The sequence below is a fragment of the Melanotaenia boesemani genome, chromosome 19 (genome assembly GCF_017639745.1).
Source record: "Melanotaenia boesemani isolate fMelBoe1 chromosome 19, fMelBoe1.pri, whole genome shotgun sequence".
Lineage (NCBI taxonomy): Eukaryota > Metazoa > Chordata > Actinopteri > Atheriniformes > Melanotaeniidae > Melanotaenia > Melanotaenia boesemani.
In genome coordinates, this window is record NC_055700.1 from 12,534,769 (window position 1) to 12,554,568 (window position 19,800).

Below are 19,800 nucleotides of genomic sequence, written 5' to 3' on the forward strand. Positions count from 1 at the left end.
TTAGTCCATTCCTGTCTATAGAAATGTTTAAACAGAGACGTAGAATATCTAAAGAAGTGGCAAACTTCCAAGCACCACTACAATCAGCTTTACTAAAACTCTTACTAGAAACCGTGTCAATACAGTAATGACCTTCAATATTACTGTTCTAATAAATGCTGGTGTTATCTTATCTCAGTCATGCCTTCCATCATAAGAAGAAGTCTATTTCTTGCTGCTTTGCATTAAAGCCATTTATCTCCTCAGTGAATTTAATTTGAGATGATTGCCCCTTTAATAATTCACAGGAAAAGTAGAGTAGGTAGAGCGCTGCATGACTGCTGGCAAAGCTGTGTACACATGTAGGAGCGACATATAGGCGTTGACAGGCTGAAACCAGCATTTTATAACACTGCATATTCATTATTATAGTGGTCTGACAACAGACAACATACATCATGCAGACATGTCAAGGTGCTGCACATATTTTACTGTCCTTACGTTGGGTTTGTTACCAGGCCAGTGAGCGAATGGCTCTTTTTCCACATCATCTTTGTATTGCAGTGTGCCGCGAGGCTATCGCTATCCCAGTATCCCTCTCTGTCTTCCACATAAACTCGCTGCAGCCTGCAGCATACCACCAAACAGCTAATTCATCAGTGTGCATGACGTGGCAAAGGCTCTAACATTGCCAGCTAGATTAACATTAACTGGCACGGGTTCCCTTCATAACTCACGAGAGGTAGCGTCATGGAAGATGAGCAGCTCAATATGCTTTATGGGACTTAGTGTGCACGGCCTAACAAAATCAACCTCATGCCAGCACAAGTGATGACTGTGCATATGTGACATGCAGTATGTGCAAGCTGATGTCATGAGCAATAATTTATGCAGAATTTGTGTAGATGATTTATTTGAGATCAAATGTAAGGGAATGAAGACTCTAGCTAAATAAAAAGTTATATTATTTCACACTTATTGCTTCACCTGCTTGACTTCTATTGTTATGACAATAAAAGGAATAGCTGGATGTAAAGGAAATAAGCCTCCCAACACTGCAGCAGTTGTAAGTGATCCCACCCCTCGGCTGTGCTCCACAGCATCCCGGTTTTATATGACAGCTCTTCCCATGACTTTGCAGAATGAAACCACTGTGGAAAGAAGATTCTCAGCACTGGTGAACATAAATATAAGCAACCACTACTTGCACAATTTTAAGGAAGATGAAATTATAATTTCTTAAACAATGTGCAATGTTACCTGCTGGAAACCTCGCTAGCATTTAGCAGAATTATGACATGCTCTATGCTGCCAAAATTAGATGAAACGCAACAAACTTTTAATCCTCCTGAGAGGTTTGCAGCTCTTTCCAAATTCAACAGGTGGTCTTGTAAAACATCACTTTTCCTGGATCCAGTCTCTGCTGTGCCACTTATGCTGATTGTTTCAGCTCTGCTATAAATCTTTGAATGAGGATCAGGAAACGGTGGGTCCTGTGTCCAATCAATTCATATGTGTGGATGTGACCATGCACAGGAAGCAGACTACACCAAAGGAACTTTCAAATTTGGATTGTTAACAGATGTAGCATTGAATTTTCTGACCTTTTCAAAAAATCAGTTATTTTCAGTCTGTTAGGGCTTGTCTCTCCACCACTCTGACACATGTGACCAATAAGAAAGCGGAAAGAGGTTGTATTCTATAGGTATCTCAGGTTGAATTATATCAAATAACCAGTGGATAACAGCTTGTTTTAGTGGTATTTTGCAGTAAGACATGCCCAGTCAAAAGGTTAATCTCCATGGATGACTGGTTTCTTCCAACACTGCGGCTGTGTTTGTCACTCCCTGAGCTCGGCCTCTCCTTTTGCTGCCTGTAATGGAAACCAGCAGGGGTCCAGCCTGGCTCTGAAGCAGAACCAGTGTTGTTCTACCACTCTGTCACCTCTCAGCCATGATGAACAGAAGCAGTCCTGAAGGGGGGTTAGCAGAAGGGAAGGGGAAGCTTGTATACATCCACTCTCTCCACTTCAAAGACTCTTCTGACCAAGATTGATTACTTGCAGAATAAATCTCCACAACTAAATGAACCTTTTAAACCATAAGGAATTTAATCCATCTTTTAATTTTAATATATTTAATATTTTGGGGGAGTGAGTTGAGCCATTTAAAATAATGACAGCAAGCTGCACATGGGGTTTAGTGAAAATCAGTGGCTACTGGGCAGACTGCATAGCTGGCTTGGAGCTCCTCCCACCTCCTTGTGCAGTCCCCACGCTGCTGCAGAGTACTTCTGCTGTGTTTCCAGCAACACTCCACCTCTGCACAGACAAGCAGCAGCCGCAGCAGTAGCAGCACACACGGCTGGAGCCTGAACCCAGCCTGCAGCACCGCGCAGCCTCCCGGTCTGTGACCTGTCGCTTGCGGAATACATGTGAATTGAATTAGAGGAGCAGCCACGATTGTATTTAGTCTTTTTTCTTCTTCTTCTTCTTTTTGATAGAAAGCTTCTGTGTTGCCAGGGAGGAGAAAGTCCTAGCAGGTAAGCAGGCGGCAGATAACCTTGGCTACATGTTTTCTACTGAAGCTGGCGTCCTTCTTCCCTTTATTTCCCTCTCGTACACCTGATTTATTGGCTCGGTGATGCAGGATAAGAGTATTTTCTGAGCGTTGCATGTGTTATCAGTGTGCTGAATGTCACAGTTGATAATAATAACGTTTTTTTAATAACTCACTTGAATCCGAATCCGGACTGACTCGAGTTAAAAACGTTTAACCATATCTTCTTGTCACGTCTAAGGAAAAAAAAAAAGAGGAGCTCAAGCCCAAAGCACGTGCGCTCTTTGCCTTCAGTCTTATCATTGTTATAACAGATGCCTTTATACAACAAATCAGCCTGAGCTGGAAGTTTCAAGAGAACTTTTGGCGGAAATCCGCCCTGACCATAAGGAAAAGAACAGGTTGTGCCCCCATAATGAATGAACGGGCCAGTGTGCGCGAGCAGGCGTGACAAATTCAGCTCGTAAAAAGAATCCAAAGTGAGGGGCTGCACAGTGAAGTGGCCTGGCTATCAGACTGTAACGGGGGCCAGGTTGTCCAATTACTGTGATCATAAATGACTGGACTCTCTTTTTCTTTCCCCCAGTGGGCATTGTATCCAATTATGCTTTCTTTTTTTCATGCCTCAGCAGTTCTCTGAAAAAGCAGCGAGGTGGACAGTGCAGTGAACTACAGCAACTATCAGATGATCTAAACTTCATGGCGTGCGCGTGCGTTCTCGGTTGCTTTTTATGGATGCAGACAGATTTAGTATTCATAGCGGTTTACCAACCTTTAAGACGATAAAGCGGTTTACTTTAATTGTATCTCTTGGTCACCATATCTGTGGGTATCTTCGCATTGCATCCTCACTGCATACATCACCTAGAAGTAGAGTTTTAAATAATATATATACTGTAAATAATTATCAAATAAAGTTGTTGTTTTTTGCGTCTCAGTAAAACTAGACAAGCTTGAGACCTCTAGTGGTTGCCCGATTTTGTGTGAGGTTTATATACAAGGGTCAAGGCGACATAATGAATGAAACTGGTCATTTAGAGGTTCATTCTGTCTAAAAAGTCCAAAACTATAAATTCCACACCACATCAACATTCACTCTCAACCTCCTGACTTGTCTTGCAGAGAGAAATTTCTGGTTGTGCCCTGTGAGTGTGTGTCGTTTTTACAAGAGGAAGTGAGAAATATTGGACCTTGAGCTTGAGAAGGAGTGGGGAATGTAGACAAGGGGGTCTATCTCTGTTCAAACAAGCAGGGCTGAACATGTCAACATAGGCTAGAGTACAGTTTGAAGTATGTCTCAGTCTTGTCTGGTTAAGACAGACGGATCTAAAATACTGGAATTTTCCGAAGTCCTCTTACTCTTGTGAACGACTGCCAGCCAGTCAGTCCTCTGAAGAAGCAGTATCCTAATAATCTGCACGCCTCTGATCCATCATCTCTTTATATGACTCATGCACAACGCCATAAGGTGTTGGGCAAGGCTCTGCTTCCTCTGTTGTCACAGGAATGGTTAAGCAAACAGTGAGCTAGAGGAAGCTTTCCTGCACAAACTGAGTCAGACAGAACAAAGAAAAATGTAAACAAGCATTATCTTTGCCAACAGAAAAACACTTCATGCCTACCATAAGATTAGATTTCAAGGTGGCTGTGCTTGTGCCATGAAGTACCAGGGGTCTCAAACATTTATCTTTTGCCATTTTATTCTTAAAAAAAATTAAGTCAGTAATCCAGTGTAGTACATCCCTTTTTTGTCTTTATCTTCTTGCCTCCTCCAGTTGTTATGTGACTAGTGAGTCTAAATAATGAGCCAACTCTGGTGTGTGTCATTGTAGCACCTTGTTGAGAGGCAATTAACGCTGTGTACTGACCATTAAAAGACACCAGCAGTTGCAGACAGAAACAAATGATCTCTCAGAAATGTTGTTGATCGTCTCCCTGTCAGTCCAGTTAAACAGGACACAACGAGTCAGAGGAAGGAGGCTTGTGTACGTAGCTTGGTTTTGTTTATAACAGTGGGAGGACACACATGTGAAGTTGGACATTTGGGTGCATGTTTGTGTGCAGAAAGGGGGAAGGGAAGTTGTTGTGGGTGTGAGATTCACCCTGGTGAGACTTGCGCCTTTAGACATTCCTGGCATTCCGACCTCCGGGATGCTTGAGGCTCCTCCGTCTTCTTCTAACTTGTCGGGGGGCTGCAGAGGACTCCTTTGGAGAGCTTTTATGTTGCTGGGCTCACACCGGCAAGCCTTTTGGTTGAGCAGAGACCACATGCCCTCTAATTTAGGAGACCATGGGAACATGTAGCACAGCACATATCGGGTCTTCTTGAGTTACATCTGTTGGTGACACTTAAATCCTCATCTTGAGGCCTTCAGTGCACTTGGAAAACACTTGTCACCCTGGACACTTTTGTTGTTAAGTAGATTTTATGACATTTTTCTGTTAAAAATTTAGACACATTAAACCAGAATATTTACTTCCTGTTTTATATCTTTTGTCTCATTTACATTCAGATTGCTGCATCCCTTGGCTAAATGACATTGGTTACTATTTAAATGCACCACACATAGTTTTATTTGACCACAAAGACATGATTGTTTTAAATCTGTTGCAAAACTGTTAAACTGACTAAATGTCTTATTTCTATTAACAATGCACCTCTCTTTTTATTTTCTTCCGGTCACCATCTTGTGATATTTGGTGGGCCAGCCATGAAAGCTCATCCTCCATCTACCAGATACCCTCACATCCACCTCTGACCAAACCCAAATTAGCAAACCAAAGATGTCAGCGTGCAGTGACTTTGCAGAACACGTGTGGAAACCCGGCTCTTGTAAGAACTGCTTCCACCCACTCAGTGCTCACAAGACCACTGGCATCCTGGATGGCAGTTTGCCAGCACCTTGTTTGAAGAGCAGCCTGGGAGGCGATGAAGAAGCTGGAGTGACGGCACCTTCACCCTACAGCAAACCCACCATCGCTGTCAAACCCACCATGATGAGCTTCGACACCAGTGAGACAAAAGACGTCAATATGAACATAGAGCAGGTGAGTCTAAAATGTTTGTGTGGAACCTTGTGTTATAAAATCTATACATATTTTAATGTGTTCTTATATATATATTCATTTGTAGCAGGAGAATACAAAGAGCCCAGTTGAGCGGATGGACCTGAAGAAGCTCTTGAACCTGACGCCACTTTATATTGATGGTAATGGAAGCAACAGGGCTCATAGAGATGCAGTTCTTCAAAGTCCAGATGCCAAGATTGACTACAACAACTGTATCTCCTTGTCCCCAACTATCCTGCCCAAAGACTCCATGATCATCGGCAATATCTATGTCAGCCAAGAGGAAGGTAAAGGTTGTCAGAATTTAAAGAAAAATGCCAACGAGGACTCCTGCAGGCAGCAGCATAACATGGCTGCTATCAGGACCAAGAGCACTTACAATGGGAGTGTTGTTACTTCCAGGACAAACTATGAGTCCCATGAAGGATCTGTGGAGATACCATTGTCAGTGAATATTGTTCCTTCCAGTCTTGCCACAGTTCATAGCAATGGTGTAAGCAGTTTGAGTTCCACCACTGTTATCACCAAGACGTCTAGCACTTCTACCGTTTCCTGCCACACAGCGTCAAGTGTGGACACGACTATTCACTCTGTTCCTGTCCTGTCTAAACAGAGCAGCCTATCGGACTCCTCTTCTTCTTATCGTAGCAGTACAGATTCACTTCCTGGTCCTGAAGGTTCGATGGGAAGACGAGGTGGGTTGGGGAGCCCGCCGAGTTCACAAGCCATAAGTAGCCCACAGTCGGCTCCCTGCTCTCCTAATGGACAAGTTGACTCTGAGCCTATTTATGCTGAAAGCACCAAGAAAAAGCGCAGGCCGCAAGGAAATGGACTGCAACCCCATCCTGAGTGCCCAAACCAGGCAAAGCAGTCCCAGTGCTCTGAGGCTGAACGGTCTGGAGAAAATCAGCGGGCTACCATCACTGTAATGGCTGCTCACACTGAGGAAAACAACAGAACTTTCTATCTGAGCAGCCCAGATTCAGCCGTCAGCACCCAGTGCAACTTTAGCCCTACAGCACGTAAAGACTCAGGCAGCCCAGCCTTCTGTTGGCCCAGCTGCAGTTCACCCTCTGTGGGCACAGAGGCTTTCCATCCCCCCTCCCTGCTTCCCAAGCCCCAGTCTAGCCCACCCATTCCTCCAAAGAGGAACATACGTTCCCCAAAACTAGGCACCTCTAGCCTTTCGTCTTCCATGTCTTCTCCAGTCGCTCTTCCTGAATTTCCTAAATTAGGTACCTCCAGCCTCTCGCCGTCCATTACATCCCCCATCCAGCCCCCAGAACTCCCCATGCTTTTCCTCGTCTCTGCAAGAGAGGGTCATTTCAAGGTCCCTGTCGAAAACCAGAGTGCGGCATCTGAAACCTGGCATAAGCCCAGTCACTACAGCTCTAGCTGGAACTGTCGTATTGAAGAAGAAGAGGAGGAGGAAGAGAGAGAATGGAAAGGAATAGAGAAGAAGATAGCTGCCAGCCCGGGAACAACCTCTCTAGGGACAGGAATGGTCAATGGCGCTGCTGTCTGGAAGGCCCAGAGCAGCGCCCCTCCGACGACAGAGCCAGGCACGGCCCCCCCGGCCGCCTCCAACAATGGTGTCTGTCAGGGGGAAACTAAGGGCACCGGCACAGAGGAGGAGGGCAAGCATAACGGGAGCATGCCGGCCAAGCAACCGTTGCATGGCAGCTCATCAGAGCTGCTGGCAGCAGGGAAAGGAGCTGCCAACAATGACCCCAATCCACCACCTCCCCCTCCTAAACTCTACAGGTAAGCACTTTTAAGAACTTTTTCCTCTTTTAGTTAGAACAGTTTTTCAGTGGCATTATATTTAATAAAATTTAAAAAAAATTATGATTATTTTTGTCATGACTAAAATTTTATAAAGTTTAACCTTGCTGATGGTTCTAAAACAACAATGAAAATCCAATTAGAAGCTAGCAGCTGCCAAGTGAGACTGTAAAGCTGCTCCCTCATTTTCACCAATGACAAAAAATTTTCAGTTTACTGTATAAACCAATAATGTATGCTCATTTCAACTTAGTTTAGAGCAGCTGAAAATAATTACAGACCTTAAATACTGTCTGTTCACATGCTTTTCCCAGAAAACTGCCTTTTAAATTTCTCAAACTCTTGTGTAAGAGTGCAACATAAACACTCTTTATGTTTAATAAGGGGCAAACTACAGAAAATAGATCAAAGATATTGAAGAGTGGAAGGTGGAAATTATTGTTTACAGTCAAGGCAGTAGTGTAAAAGAAACTCTTAATGGATGCTTCAAGACACTTAAGACATTAGCAGAAATATTAGCCCATTTTATTCTGTACTTTTTGCCTAGTATGAGTATTTTTCACATATAGTTAAAATCATGTTTGATGGTGTGTGTGTATGTATGGATCTGCTTGCTTAATAAGCCACAGTGTGTAGCTAGTGACTGCCTGTACATCCATACCTTAGAGCAGTCATCTCCATGCGAATCTCACAGCGCTTTCTCCTTTCAGCGCATCATCATCCAGCCATGAATCAGCCTCCATTCTAACTCCTTGTGATCATTCAAACTGTGGGGCATAATACTCAATGCATGCCTTGTTCTATTCATGCTGGCAGTGTGACTTCTTCAGTTCTAATTAACACAAAAATTAGGTCTGGTAGATAGTCCACTGCTGTGTCACATTAGTGGAAATTTATCTTGGCTGGTGCATAATATTCATAACTTTTTTTTCCTAATTTTGATTTTTGTCTTTCTGATGCTTTTTTCATGCATTTATGAGCAAAATAATTGAGATATTTCCTCTGTTGCTACGCTATAATTTCTTCAAATCTGCACTGCTGAGATGCATGTGCTTGTGTGTTTATTTTTGCTGCGTATTCTCTGTATTTAACAGTGTCTCATTGAGGCTAAGAATACATTCTGCCATGTGAGTCAGCTACCTAAAGCTCAGAAAAGAGAAGCGTGTTGCATTTATTGGTACATTAAAGAATCTCCTGAAAATAAACTTAGCTTTGTCTGACAGGATGAGCAGTGGCTTCCTCAAAACAAGCAGATGTTTTACCAGGTTTAGTAAGACTCAGCAAAAGCCTATTGGACAACATGTTTTCATAGGACTTTATGTTTGCTGTAATTTTAGTAAGGACCCATCTCTCCTGTCCAGCGTTGCCGGCATTCTGCGTTGATAAAAATACCTTGTTGAGACACATGTGAGAACACGCCTTTAGCTATAGACAGTTTTGGCTTTCTGGTGTTCCAAGTTTATCAGTGTTTTCAATCAACAAGTGTCTTAAACACTGGAGGGAATCTGAATCTTGTCAACAAAGGAGGAATTAGATATGTAGTTGTTTTGAAGAATGGATCGCATTTGTTCCAGAAGTTGCAATCACATGCCTACCCCCCTGTGAAGCAGCATTTTGATCCTCTGAATCATTTAAAAACCACATATGGTTGGAAAAATGTGCATTGCAGAGACCAAGCTGAAAATGGAACTTTTTTTTTTTTCCTTTTAGTCACATTGCAATAGGCCAACCCGTCAAATCATGTGATAGGTCAACCTGTGTTTGTGCATGTGCCTACGTCATGCGTGAGTGTGGGCTTAAATACCCTTTAACAAAAAGGGCGTGTCAACTGGCTGCTGAAGGTTGCCAAAAGGAGGGGTTTAATGAACAGATTGTTGCCCCTGGCAACTCCCAAACTGTCCCAGCCTGGCAATCAGCTGCCATCAGTAGAAGTAGAGTTTATAGATCAGCCACGTGGATTCAAGTCCACAGGGTTTGACTTTGGTTGGAATTTTTTCTCTGTAAACTGGCGTTCCAAGATGGTCCGCCCCTCCCTCCATAAAGCCGCCCTGATCCCTTTTTTTTCTGCAGAACAACAGATAGCATCTTGTTGCTGCCTGGCAGACTTGAAGTGGCTGCAAAGTGAACTGGTAGTTGTATTAGTGGATGCTAAATATGAAAAATAGGGACTATAAATCCATGCATCTAATGGATGCTGTTGCTTTTCCTGCTGAGACACTTTAAATACACACATGACTCTTGTGGAACCAGGGTTGTGTTACTTCACATGGTGGGGCTTTAGAAAGCCACCAGTCTGATCCAGAAGCATTTTGCTCACCCGGCAGCCAGACGAGGACTCATGCAGCATGAGGTAGGGACCTGACATCTAGTTTTTTTTTCTCATACGTGGCCCTAGTTAGGTACAGAAAATGACGAGATTGATGGGTGAAGTGAAAGGATGATAGTTTTGTGGCAGAGTTTGCGCTTCAAGAAGATCATACTAAACCACAGTGTTTTTTGTTTTTTTTCTTAAATTTAAGCAGGGGCCTCTGCTCTTTCACACATTTATCAGGAGCTTAATAGCTACAACCCAGCTGTAATTTTGAATGTAATTTTCTTTTACATCCCTGCATCTTGCTCGTCTACTTATTATACCTTTTTATAAATAAAGTGGGGAGATGCAGAGCATGAGAAGTAACGGATATTGGAGTCCTTGGAGGTGAGGAGCAGCTAACTAAATTATCAGAACACCTTTTTGCACATTAATGAAAATGAGCTGCAGTGGACGTCGCTGACTGAGCGGGAGATAACAAAACAAGGTTGGAGCCGTTTGCAAAAGATAACAAGGGTTTGTGTCAAACATTAATGGATCTATGGTTTATATGACTGCATAGCCATGGTTACTATCCTACAGTCAGGGGAAAGAAACAATAGGTTTCATTCTTCTCTATACTATATTGTGGCGTATAGTAGTTGCACAACAGGAAAGATAAAATGTAATCCAACACAGCAGACAAGCAATAAATAAGTCTACCTTTTGTCCTGGTTGAATTGAAAAGGAAAACCTAAGAGTGTACATCTTGTCCAATGTGATGGCACTAAAAATTAATTTAACTCAGTTTCTCTCTCTGTTTGTTGCTTAGCTGTTAACCAGGACAGGCAGCACATTGTATATGTGTACCCCTCCACCATCTGCAAAGTGATTAGTAAAAATCAGAGTCGGGGAATCAGAAATTTAAATGAAATCTAAATTCTATGAATTATTTATTATGCTGTGTAACCTGCTAAGTTTATGACTAAAAGACAGTCTAAATACAAGACCTCTAAAAAAAGAACCAAGAACCATTGCGTGATCCATAATACTACTGCAGCTTAGTTTGTCTCCTTTAACTCTGTTGCACTGATATCTGCAGCCAGTTGGATGCAACTCCACCCAATCTCTTTTTAAAGCTCACCCAGTTCCTGTCACACTGCTTTATTAATAAAACACCAGGATGGCTTGTGTGTAAACAGATCAAGGTTGTTACTTGCTGTAATGCAACTGTTTATAGTCTAAATCAGGATCACTGTCGTACTGGGTACAAACCTTGTTTTACAAGTTTACTGGGGTGACGTATTTCATGCTGGCAAAAAAAAAAAAAAGATTAGATCTACTGTGAGGAAATGGGCAGTCAGGATGTTTGGGCTAAATTAGGAATTTCTAGAGAAAACATGGCACCCTCCAGACAAAACAATTAAACGTTCAATTAATTGGGAATTTAACTGACACATTAATCAAACTATCCAATACTGGCTTTACATCCCTGTCCTTGGAATACTCAACAATCACATCCCACAGCACATCATCAGTGACATTTTTTTCACTGTGCAAAATCTCTTGTTTTGAATACAAATCTGCAAGATCTAGAGCGAGACAGGCAGACGCATGGACATGGACTCATAATCCCTTCAGCCATTACCATTTCTCCCCCTGCCTCAGCACTTCCACTCCCTTTCATCGTGGTCTTTTTGTCTGTAAAACGATAGCTGATCCTTTAGCTAACTGCCCACAGAGAATACCTAACCCTTTGTCTCCCACCTGCACTCCTCTTTTTCTCTCCTCCTGGTCTGTTTGTTCTGCTGATTAATGGTGGAATTGAAGTCAGAGGCCGGTGGATAAATGGAGAGAAGAGTCATTTTGTGATTGAAGAGACAAACACAAGATGAAGGAAAGGAATGGGGCCTTGCTTCCACGAGCCATTAACATGTATAATGAGACCCATGAATGGATGTCAGTCAGCTTAATTGGTTACTTTAATTAAAACCCTCCTCATGCACAGGTTTCATTGGCATTATAAGAGGCCATCATGGCAATCAGCATGCAAAATAAGAGGAAGGCAAAACTTCCTCCTTGCATACTAATGGTAAAAACAGCCCCTTCCCCATATATGTCTAAGACAGAAAGTCAATGTGTCACTATGCTGTTGGTGCTACTTCTGTTCAAAATACAGCAGATTAACTGAATTAAGAAGTGGTCCTCCCTAAGAATGAAGCAAAACCACTGCGGACTGGCTTCCTTATCATTTAAAATGAAACTGTATATTCTTTCACTTGAATTTCGTCAGTGACACGTTGCAAATGTAAAACAAGAGGAAGAGTATCAGTTCCACATTTACAGACGCACATACTTTGCGATGGTGTAGTTGCCCATGTTGATGTTTTAGGATAATAATTATTCACTGTAGGGGGAAATGTCATTAATATAACTTTTTTGGTTTATTTGAATTTGCAGAGTGAGTGGTAGAATGAGTGGCAGCAACATGGAGCTGGACCACTGCAACCAACAAGGGTCAGCAGAGAGTCCTACGTCATCCTTACGGGGCCTTGGCAGCACTAACCTACCAACTGCCTCCACTGACAGCTTAACTGCTGACACTGGTAAGTTCCTCACTGAATTTAAGCTCAGTTAAGGGAATTTACTCTAATGTACAGTGAGTTCACAGTATCATCTGCATATCTATGTTCCTTATGGAAGGTATTATTCTTGCTCTTCATGTTTATCTTTAAAATAAAAAGACATGCTTTGTACAAAAGTTACAACAGTTAAAAGAGGAAAGGGAACACAGCAAGGTTAAATCTAACAACACCCAGCTCATACACTTTGTTATGGCTGGGTGTTCATTTTCAAAACAGAGTTCAGTTTTCTACTCCGTCAAACCTGAGACAGGGCTCAGAATTAGTGGCATCTGTCCTTGGCATGTCGGCTTTAAACCTTGGTAGTGCTCAGACGCATGTAATTGCAGCAACTTCCTGAACAGTGTTTGAAGAGATAATTATGGACTCTGATAACGAGGGAAAAAGGGCTTGGCTACATCCTATGAAGTACTTTTTTATTTTTTTCCTCCTATTACAGTCTCCTCCTTACTTTGAAAGCAGCTATTGAAGACGACGCCACACAATTATTTCAGTGTCTGTCTGCTTTAGTGTGATGTCAAGATCCAGCTTTAAGGTCTTAATTTGATAAATGGGACATAATAGGATGGGAGATGTTTTGAGTGTCAGCTTGAAGCCGGAGTTGTGGATATTTACAACTTTTTTTTTTATGAAACAATGAATGTTTTAGGACTAACTTGTGATAGAGGTGGTATAGAAATTTAAATGAGACAGATTTCACTGAGGAATGTGTAAATTGGTGAGTACTGTGGGGTAAAGAGAAATTTGTAAAAGTTATATTGTATGAAACCATAAAGTTTTAAATAAACTATACAACTCATAACAGACCTGGTAATAAAACTTTTTCCTCCTCCTTAGGTTCTCGGGATGCTACACGGATGTCTTGTTCATCACCATTTCCCAGAACTCCAGTGGGCTCAGCCCCAGGGTCTCCTCACCCGCCTTCCTTTAACAGCTCAAGAAGCCAGCCCCCTCCTCTCCCGGAAAAGAAAATGGTCAACCGCACTGTGTCTGCTCCAGACAGCACAAATGGAAAACCTTTTATCCGAGCCTACCCACGTCTTCCGTTCACCGGCTCAGAGAGCAACGTGTGTCGCTCTGTTGATGCCAGCTCCCGTTCCAGTTTACCATCCAGCCCTGTTGACCCCCGGCCCGTTTTCTCTTCCAACGAGTCTCTGGAGCGGTGTCACGCCCCACTAGGCCGACCCTCGAGGTCCCGGACGCTGGATGAGCCACTCAAGGCTCAGGGGCGACTGGGTGTGCACTGCCGAGGCAGCATCACTTGCTCCTCTTCACCCCAGCTCAGCGCACCCTTGTCAGCCACCGAGCCGGGTTTAGCACCAAATTATGGCTCAAGTCTTCAACTGCAGACCCTTCTGAGTAATATTGACAGTAGAGAGGGGGTGTACTCCAAACTGGGCGGGCTGTATGCAGAGTCTCTGCGGCGCTTGGCTTTGAAATGCGAAGATCACTTCACCCGCTCCCAAAAGAATCCACTTAGGTTTGAAGAGAGCAACTGGTCTCTGTTCAGGCTCACATCAAACAAGCCCAGCTGCAACGCAGGAGATGCTGTCTACTACGCCGCTGCCTGTGCTTCTGACCCTAACAATTCCTACGCCGTGAAGGTAACCCCTTAATACTAATATCCTAATTCTAAATAAAAAGTCTTGCATTCCTGTTAAAGCAGAATCCATCAAACTCTTATTATGATTAAGTCATTAGAAATAAAAACTAACTTTTAATAAAAAGTAAAAGCCAGTGTGTTTGGACATGTCACTGCAAACCAGCAGCTGTTAGAAATATTCAGATATTCAGAAACTTAATGCAGCTCTGAAAGTTGTTATGGTAATCTCTGCATGTGATGATGCAGGCCAAAAACATATTGTTATTGCTGCTGCCACCAGATGAGTCTTGATGATGTTACAGCTGGTTTGTGTACCTCTTAACTTCGCAAGCAAAAGTGTTGAAGTGGAAGTCAAACCTTTTTCAAAGATTCTGCTCTTTTGGTTCTGTTCCCTTTGGAAGAACCGGCTCTTTCACTTCCCAAATGTCTCTTCATTAATTTCACTTCTAAAGCTTCTGTTTTATCCTAATTCAACATTTATTAAATTGTTTATATGTTGAAAAGCAATTTTCATAAAAGCCTTTGTATGGGATTTTATTTGTAAAAAAAAAAGTTACTATTTAATATCTGAAACTTTTTAAATAGACAGCTAAACACAACAAACACATCAAATGAATGAAGGTTAAAGACTAAACGTTATGACACTTTATATTCACTAATCTCTCCACTTTTTCCTGAGGCACTTTTAACTTAACCCTTCAAACCAGGGATCTCCAACTCCGGTCCGGCTACCGCAGGTTTAGAATTCTACCCTGATGCAACACACCTGACTCAAATCACTGGGTTATTAACAGGCTTGTGCAGAGGTGTGTTGTAGTAGGAGACATCTAAAACCTGCAGGACAATAGCTCAAGAGGACTGGAGTTGGAGACCCCTGCCTAAAACCCTGACCCAAGAAGTAATGGCTCAGTGGGTAGAGTGGTCGTCTTGTAGCCTGACCAAACCCCAAACTGCTCCATGGTTAGCGCCTTGCTAATGGCAGCTTTTGCCATTAGTGTGTGAATGTGTGTGTATAATGTAAAGCGCTTTGGGTATTGTTTCAGGTACAGTAAAGCGCTATATAAATATAGACTATTTTAAAATTTGTCCACCTAGAAATTTTCTTAAAACCCTTTTTTATTCTTTAGCTTTCAGACTCAGTGAGACTTAGTTACTTAATTCTTTTAAAAGTGCTTTATAAATATAAATATAGCTGGTCATATTTAACACATATCAGTTCAAAATTATGACTGAAGAATTGTGTTAAATGTCACCTTAACTCCTCCCAACCTGTCCCTGACTCCTTGACTTGGCTGATGTGACGAGAGGAGTTGAGTACATGCAAATCAAGAAATAGTGTAGCTTTTAGGAGCAACACCTGTCATTTGGAAAAAATTTTGACCACTAGTCTGAAAGGTTTTGGCTCTGTGTATACATCAGATTTTTACATCAGAGTGGGTGAAGAGAACTGCACTTTAAGGCAGCTTAGCCTGTAGATTTTAAGAAATATAATTTAATTGTTGGAGAATTAACCATTCCCAAATGGTGTCATTACTGAATGAATGTTTAAAATTATTTTATTTATTGTTTCTGCTTTTTATATCCAATAAATCTCAAGTATAGAAATCAATAGGTTTAATACTGTTGGGTTGCTGGTTTGCACTTTTGTTGTTTTAGGAAAAATTTGCCTTGTGGGTGTAAATTTGTGTCTTTAGCAAGGGTTTGACAGTTTGAAGACAGAGTGAGGAAACTGAAATTGGGCAGTTTCTTGTTTGTTCTCAGGCTGCTGATGGGATGGTCCCTCTACAACCCTCAAGGCATGTAGTGTAAACAGCCAGTGAGAAGGGTGTGGATGCAGCCTCACTGACTTTGTGCTTAAGCCATTACTGTTGTACAAAGCAGCGGCTGTTTGTGTGGTAGGAGTTATGCCACAGCCGGGCTTCCCACACTATTGCTTAATAATTTTAGGCCAAACTAATCTTTACATTCCAGTCAGGATTTACAGTCAGACAGACCTCTGTTGCCAAGGCCAGCATGCACACACACACATAAACAATGTAGCGTGAAAGCAATAACACTAATGAACTTGTTATAACCTGCAATCAGCATTTGTTTGTATTACCCAGTCTGTCTATGTTAATGTGATATTGCTTTCTAAAATGTGAAATCATCAAAAGTGGGTTTGTGCTTCGTTAATCATAAAGATTAGAAATCGAATCCTGTCCAAACAAAACATTATTTAAACATACATGTGTTTTGTGGGACACATGCTGAATAGCAGTAGCTTACTTTGATCCAAACTGACTACAGGAGAAAATTAACTCGTCTTCCAGCAGCTAAAAACCTCCTTTTGAGTTTGATTAGCATAAAGGATGCTGATTTCACTTAAACAAGAACAGGATTTAGGCTGGTGTTTTAGCTTTTAATCTAACTAACTGGAATTTCTGTCTGGATTCCTCTCCAGATCTGTAAGACCCCATCCATGGATGCCAAGCAGGGTCATCTGTACAGTCTGTCGGTGCAGCAGAGCATCCCTCCTCACTTTAACCTCCAGCAGGATTGTGGCCATTTTCTTGCCTGTGTCCCTCAAAGCATGCTGCCTTCAGATGAAGTGCCTCTGCCCAGCGCACCTGCTTCATCGCTGCCTCAGCCCACAACATCTGTGCAGGGTCAACAGGTGGAGCGAGAGCGAGTGGTGGTCATCACTCCTGAGATTCCTCAGCAGACGGCAGCTGACTTTGTTCGGGAGTGGGAGAGATTCCATAAAATCCAGCCGGAGGTCTACGAGCGCCGCGTATGTTTCCTCTTACTGCAGCTCTGCAACGGTTTGGAGCACTTGAAGGAGTATGGGGTCACGCACCGTGACCTGTGTCTCGAAAACCTGCTGTTAGTGCCTCATCAGCGCAGGCCGTCCCATTTAACTCAACAAACAACCTCTGACAGCAGCACTTGTAACGGTGCGAGTGCTGGAGACATTCAGCGCCACCTTCCCCGGCTCCTCATCAGCAACTTTGCCAAGGCCAAGCGTCGCACCTCCGAGGAATCTGCCACAAACAGCGGGGACCCTCGTATGAAACGTGACCATGCCAGACTGGCGCCTGAGATTGTCTCAGCAGCCCAGTACCGTAAATTTGATGAGTTCCAGACAGGCATTTTAATCTATGAGCTCCTCCACCAGCCCAACCCATTTGAGGTGAGTCCAGCCCTGAGAGAACAAGACTACCGCTGTGAGGACTTGCCTACAGTCCCTTCTGTCTCTCTTTACTCTCTGGGCCTCCAGAGGTTGGCCCAGCTCCTTCTCCAACCCGACCCCATCAAACGCATCCACATCCAGGAGGCCAAGCGTATATTGCAGAGCCTGCTTTGGGGTCCCAGGAAGGACCTGATGGAGCAGCAGTGGGAGAGACACAGACGAGGAGGCTTTGTTGACGGGTCCCGACACGAGGGCCTCCTCAACTGGCTTGATGTGAAAAGGGCCCTTCTGATGATGAAATTCGCTGAGCGCTCACTGGAGCCAGAGAGGAACGCAGAGCTGGAGGACTGGTTGTGCTGTCAGTACTTTTCCTCGGCTCACCCTCTGTCTCTCTGCCATACTGCTGAACTGCTCTACTCACTGAACTGACGGCTCACTTTGAGTTTATTAAAAAAACTTGAATGGAGTTTAAGTCATGTGTGAACTATTGAATGTGCATATGTCAAAGTTAATGTCTAACTACGGATCGGCCGAAATGGTGTGATCCTCTGGAAGAACTGTGAACCTGTTGGTATTACTTCTGCTTGCATGAGAGCCATGCATCAAACCAGCCATCCACCCTTTGCCGTCCTGGTACTGACGGGAAAAAATAGGTAAGCGCTGAAAATCTAGCTAAACTTGTAGTAGTCGTCCCAGAAATATGGACAAAATAACTTTGTACCAGTTACACCGAGGGAGACTGAGGAGTGTTCATAATTACATAATACACTTACCAAAGTTCTATGTTTCTGTATTATGTGTATTTATTAGTAGCAACATTTTACACACTGAGGGAGCCTAATACTCAGTGTCTTTAGTCTGTGTCTGCCACTAATGCTTTCTCATGTCTAATTGTGCAGCTAACTCTGTCCATTTTTTTTTTTTTTGTTTGTGTTTTTTTGTTTTGTTTTTTTTACAATAAAAATATGGGGTTACCTGAAGAAACCTTTCTTTCTCGTATGTTGAGTCATGGGCACATATTGCGCTGCAAACTGTGTATGTTGGTGAATATTGGCTTACTAGTCATAACAAACAAAGCAATATTCCTCAAGTATTAACTGACAAAACGATTGACAGGATCAGATTGCTTCAACCAAACAGACAATGCTCTGTTTTCCCTGTTGTGCTTACTATTTATCACGTTTAAATGTTCTGCCATTTGTCACAGTGCCTTTTTGTTCTTTGTATATGTTACAGTGACTCAAACCAAATGTAAATATTACTGATCATTTCTTCTTTGTGAAACTGGCCTTTCACAGAATGTTCCAGTAACAGCCTTGTACAGCTATTTGTAGATGATTTTTCAAGTTTAAAAATGGAAAAATGAGCCCAAGCAGGTCTTAAAAAGCCATGATCATGAGCAGCAGTTAAAGATATTTATGATGTAATTTGTTTTCCTGTCACAGTCACTGGAATTCCGTTTTTCTTTCTTCTTCTTCTTCTTCTTCTTCTTCTTCTTTTTAGTTGCAGGAAAAGCTTCGTTATGAACTTTTCATCTTCATTAAATAGCATCCTAATTGCATCTAGTGTGGTAAGAAACAGCCTGCATGCAGGTTTTTTTATGTTTTCCATGTTTTTAATCAAGAGAAGAAAAAAAACATGGCCTAAACTAATACTTAACTGAGTTGAATTACTTTGTGTGCCTCTCTTATTTGCATCTATCAATAAACTGTTCATATATTTTCTCACGGTATCTGGTGTTTAGAACATTTTTCTTTTATTGTTTATGTCCATAATAGGACTGTTAATGTTTTGATATTAGCAGGTTCAATACAGCCAAATGGCACCTAGACACAATTATTTGCACATTTCATTATTATTTACAGGTTGTGGCACCAGTTATTAGCCTGCAAATGTTTCTCATATCATCCAGAAGTTTCTTGCACCTGTCTCTGGGTAGTGTCTGCCACAGTTTCATGACATAAAACTAAAAAAGAGACTAAGCTAGAAAACTAGACAGCCAAAGCGTTTACTGTTGTAAAACGTGCAATGCGCTGCACCAATCAACACAACGGGCTGATCAAGTAGAATCTTAATTTGAGTTTGGGGCCTCAGGCCAAAACAGAGACTTCTCCCCTGCCCAAATCCCTCCCCATGCTGCCCTCTACTCCCCCCTCACCGTGCAGCTTTCTGCTTCACATCACTCCTTCAAAACCACTGGCTGCTCCCCTGTCATAGGTGGAACTATGTTGCTATGGTGTTTTGACCAATGGAATGGTATTTCCAGGAACGCAGTCAGCTTCTGTCTCTGTCTCCAACACACACACACACACGCACACACGCAAACTGACTAAAGCAGCCTGTTGAGCCAGAATCCAAATAACCCCCTGGTAAAAGCAGCAAAGCCCCTTCTTTGTTTGTCCTGTGAACGCAGATCAGGAGGTTGCATTCTTAAGAAAATATGCCTTTCAGCAAACTGTCTAGCACTACAAAAAAATCACACACGGTGCATTATAACTATGATCCAAATCATCCTGCATAGAGAATTACAGAAATGACTGAATTCACTTAAGAAAAATTACAGTACATTTACCACTTGACTGACTTAAATGTTTTTTACTTGATCCCAGAAAAAAATCCTAGAAAAAAAATGTGACAAATTGTTGATCATAAAAGAAGGCAAGTAAAGAAATCATCCAAAACATGTGAAAATAAAATATATT

The 19,800-nt window shown here is 42.3% G+C and overlaps 1 protein-coding gene across 2 annotated transcripts; it reads left to right on the plus strand.

Annotated features, from left to right (window-relative positions):
* Positions 1-2,247: 2,247 nt before the first annotated feature.
* LOC121630338 (inactive tyrosine-protein kinase PRAG1-like) lies at positions 2,248-18,828 on the plus strand. 2 transcript variants are annotated; one of them, XM_041970594.1, is made up of 6 exons: positions 2,248-2,520; positions 5,247-5,585; positions 5,671-7,370; positions 12,142-12,287; positions 13,161-13,927; positions 16,370-18,828. In XM_041970594.1, exons 2-6 carry the CDS (start codon positions 5,322-5,324, stop codon positions 17,525-17,527), a joined length of 4,035 nt encoding a protein of 1,344 aa, XP_041826528.1. In that variant the 5' UTR covers positions 2,248-2,520; positions 5,247-5,321; the 3' UTR covers positions 17,528-18,828. The 2 variants fall into 2 exon arrangements, with proteins under 2 accessions (XP_041826528.1, XP_041826529.1); XM_041970595.1 differs by having other exon boundaries at positions 5,674-7,370.
* The last annotated feature ends 972 nt before the right edge of the window (positions 18,829-19,800 follow it).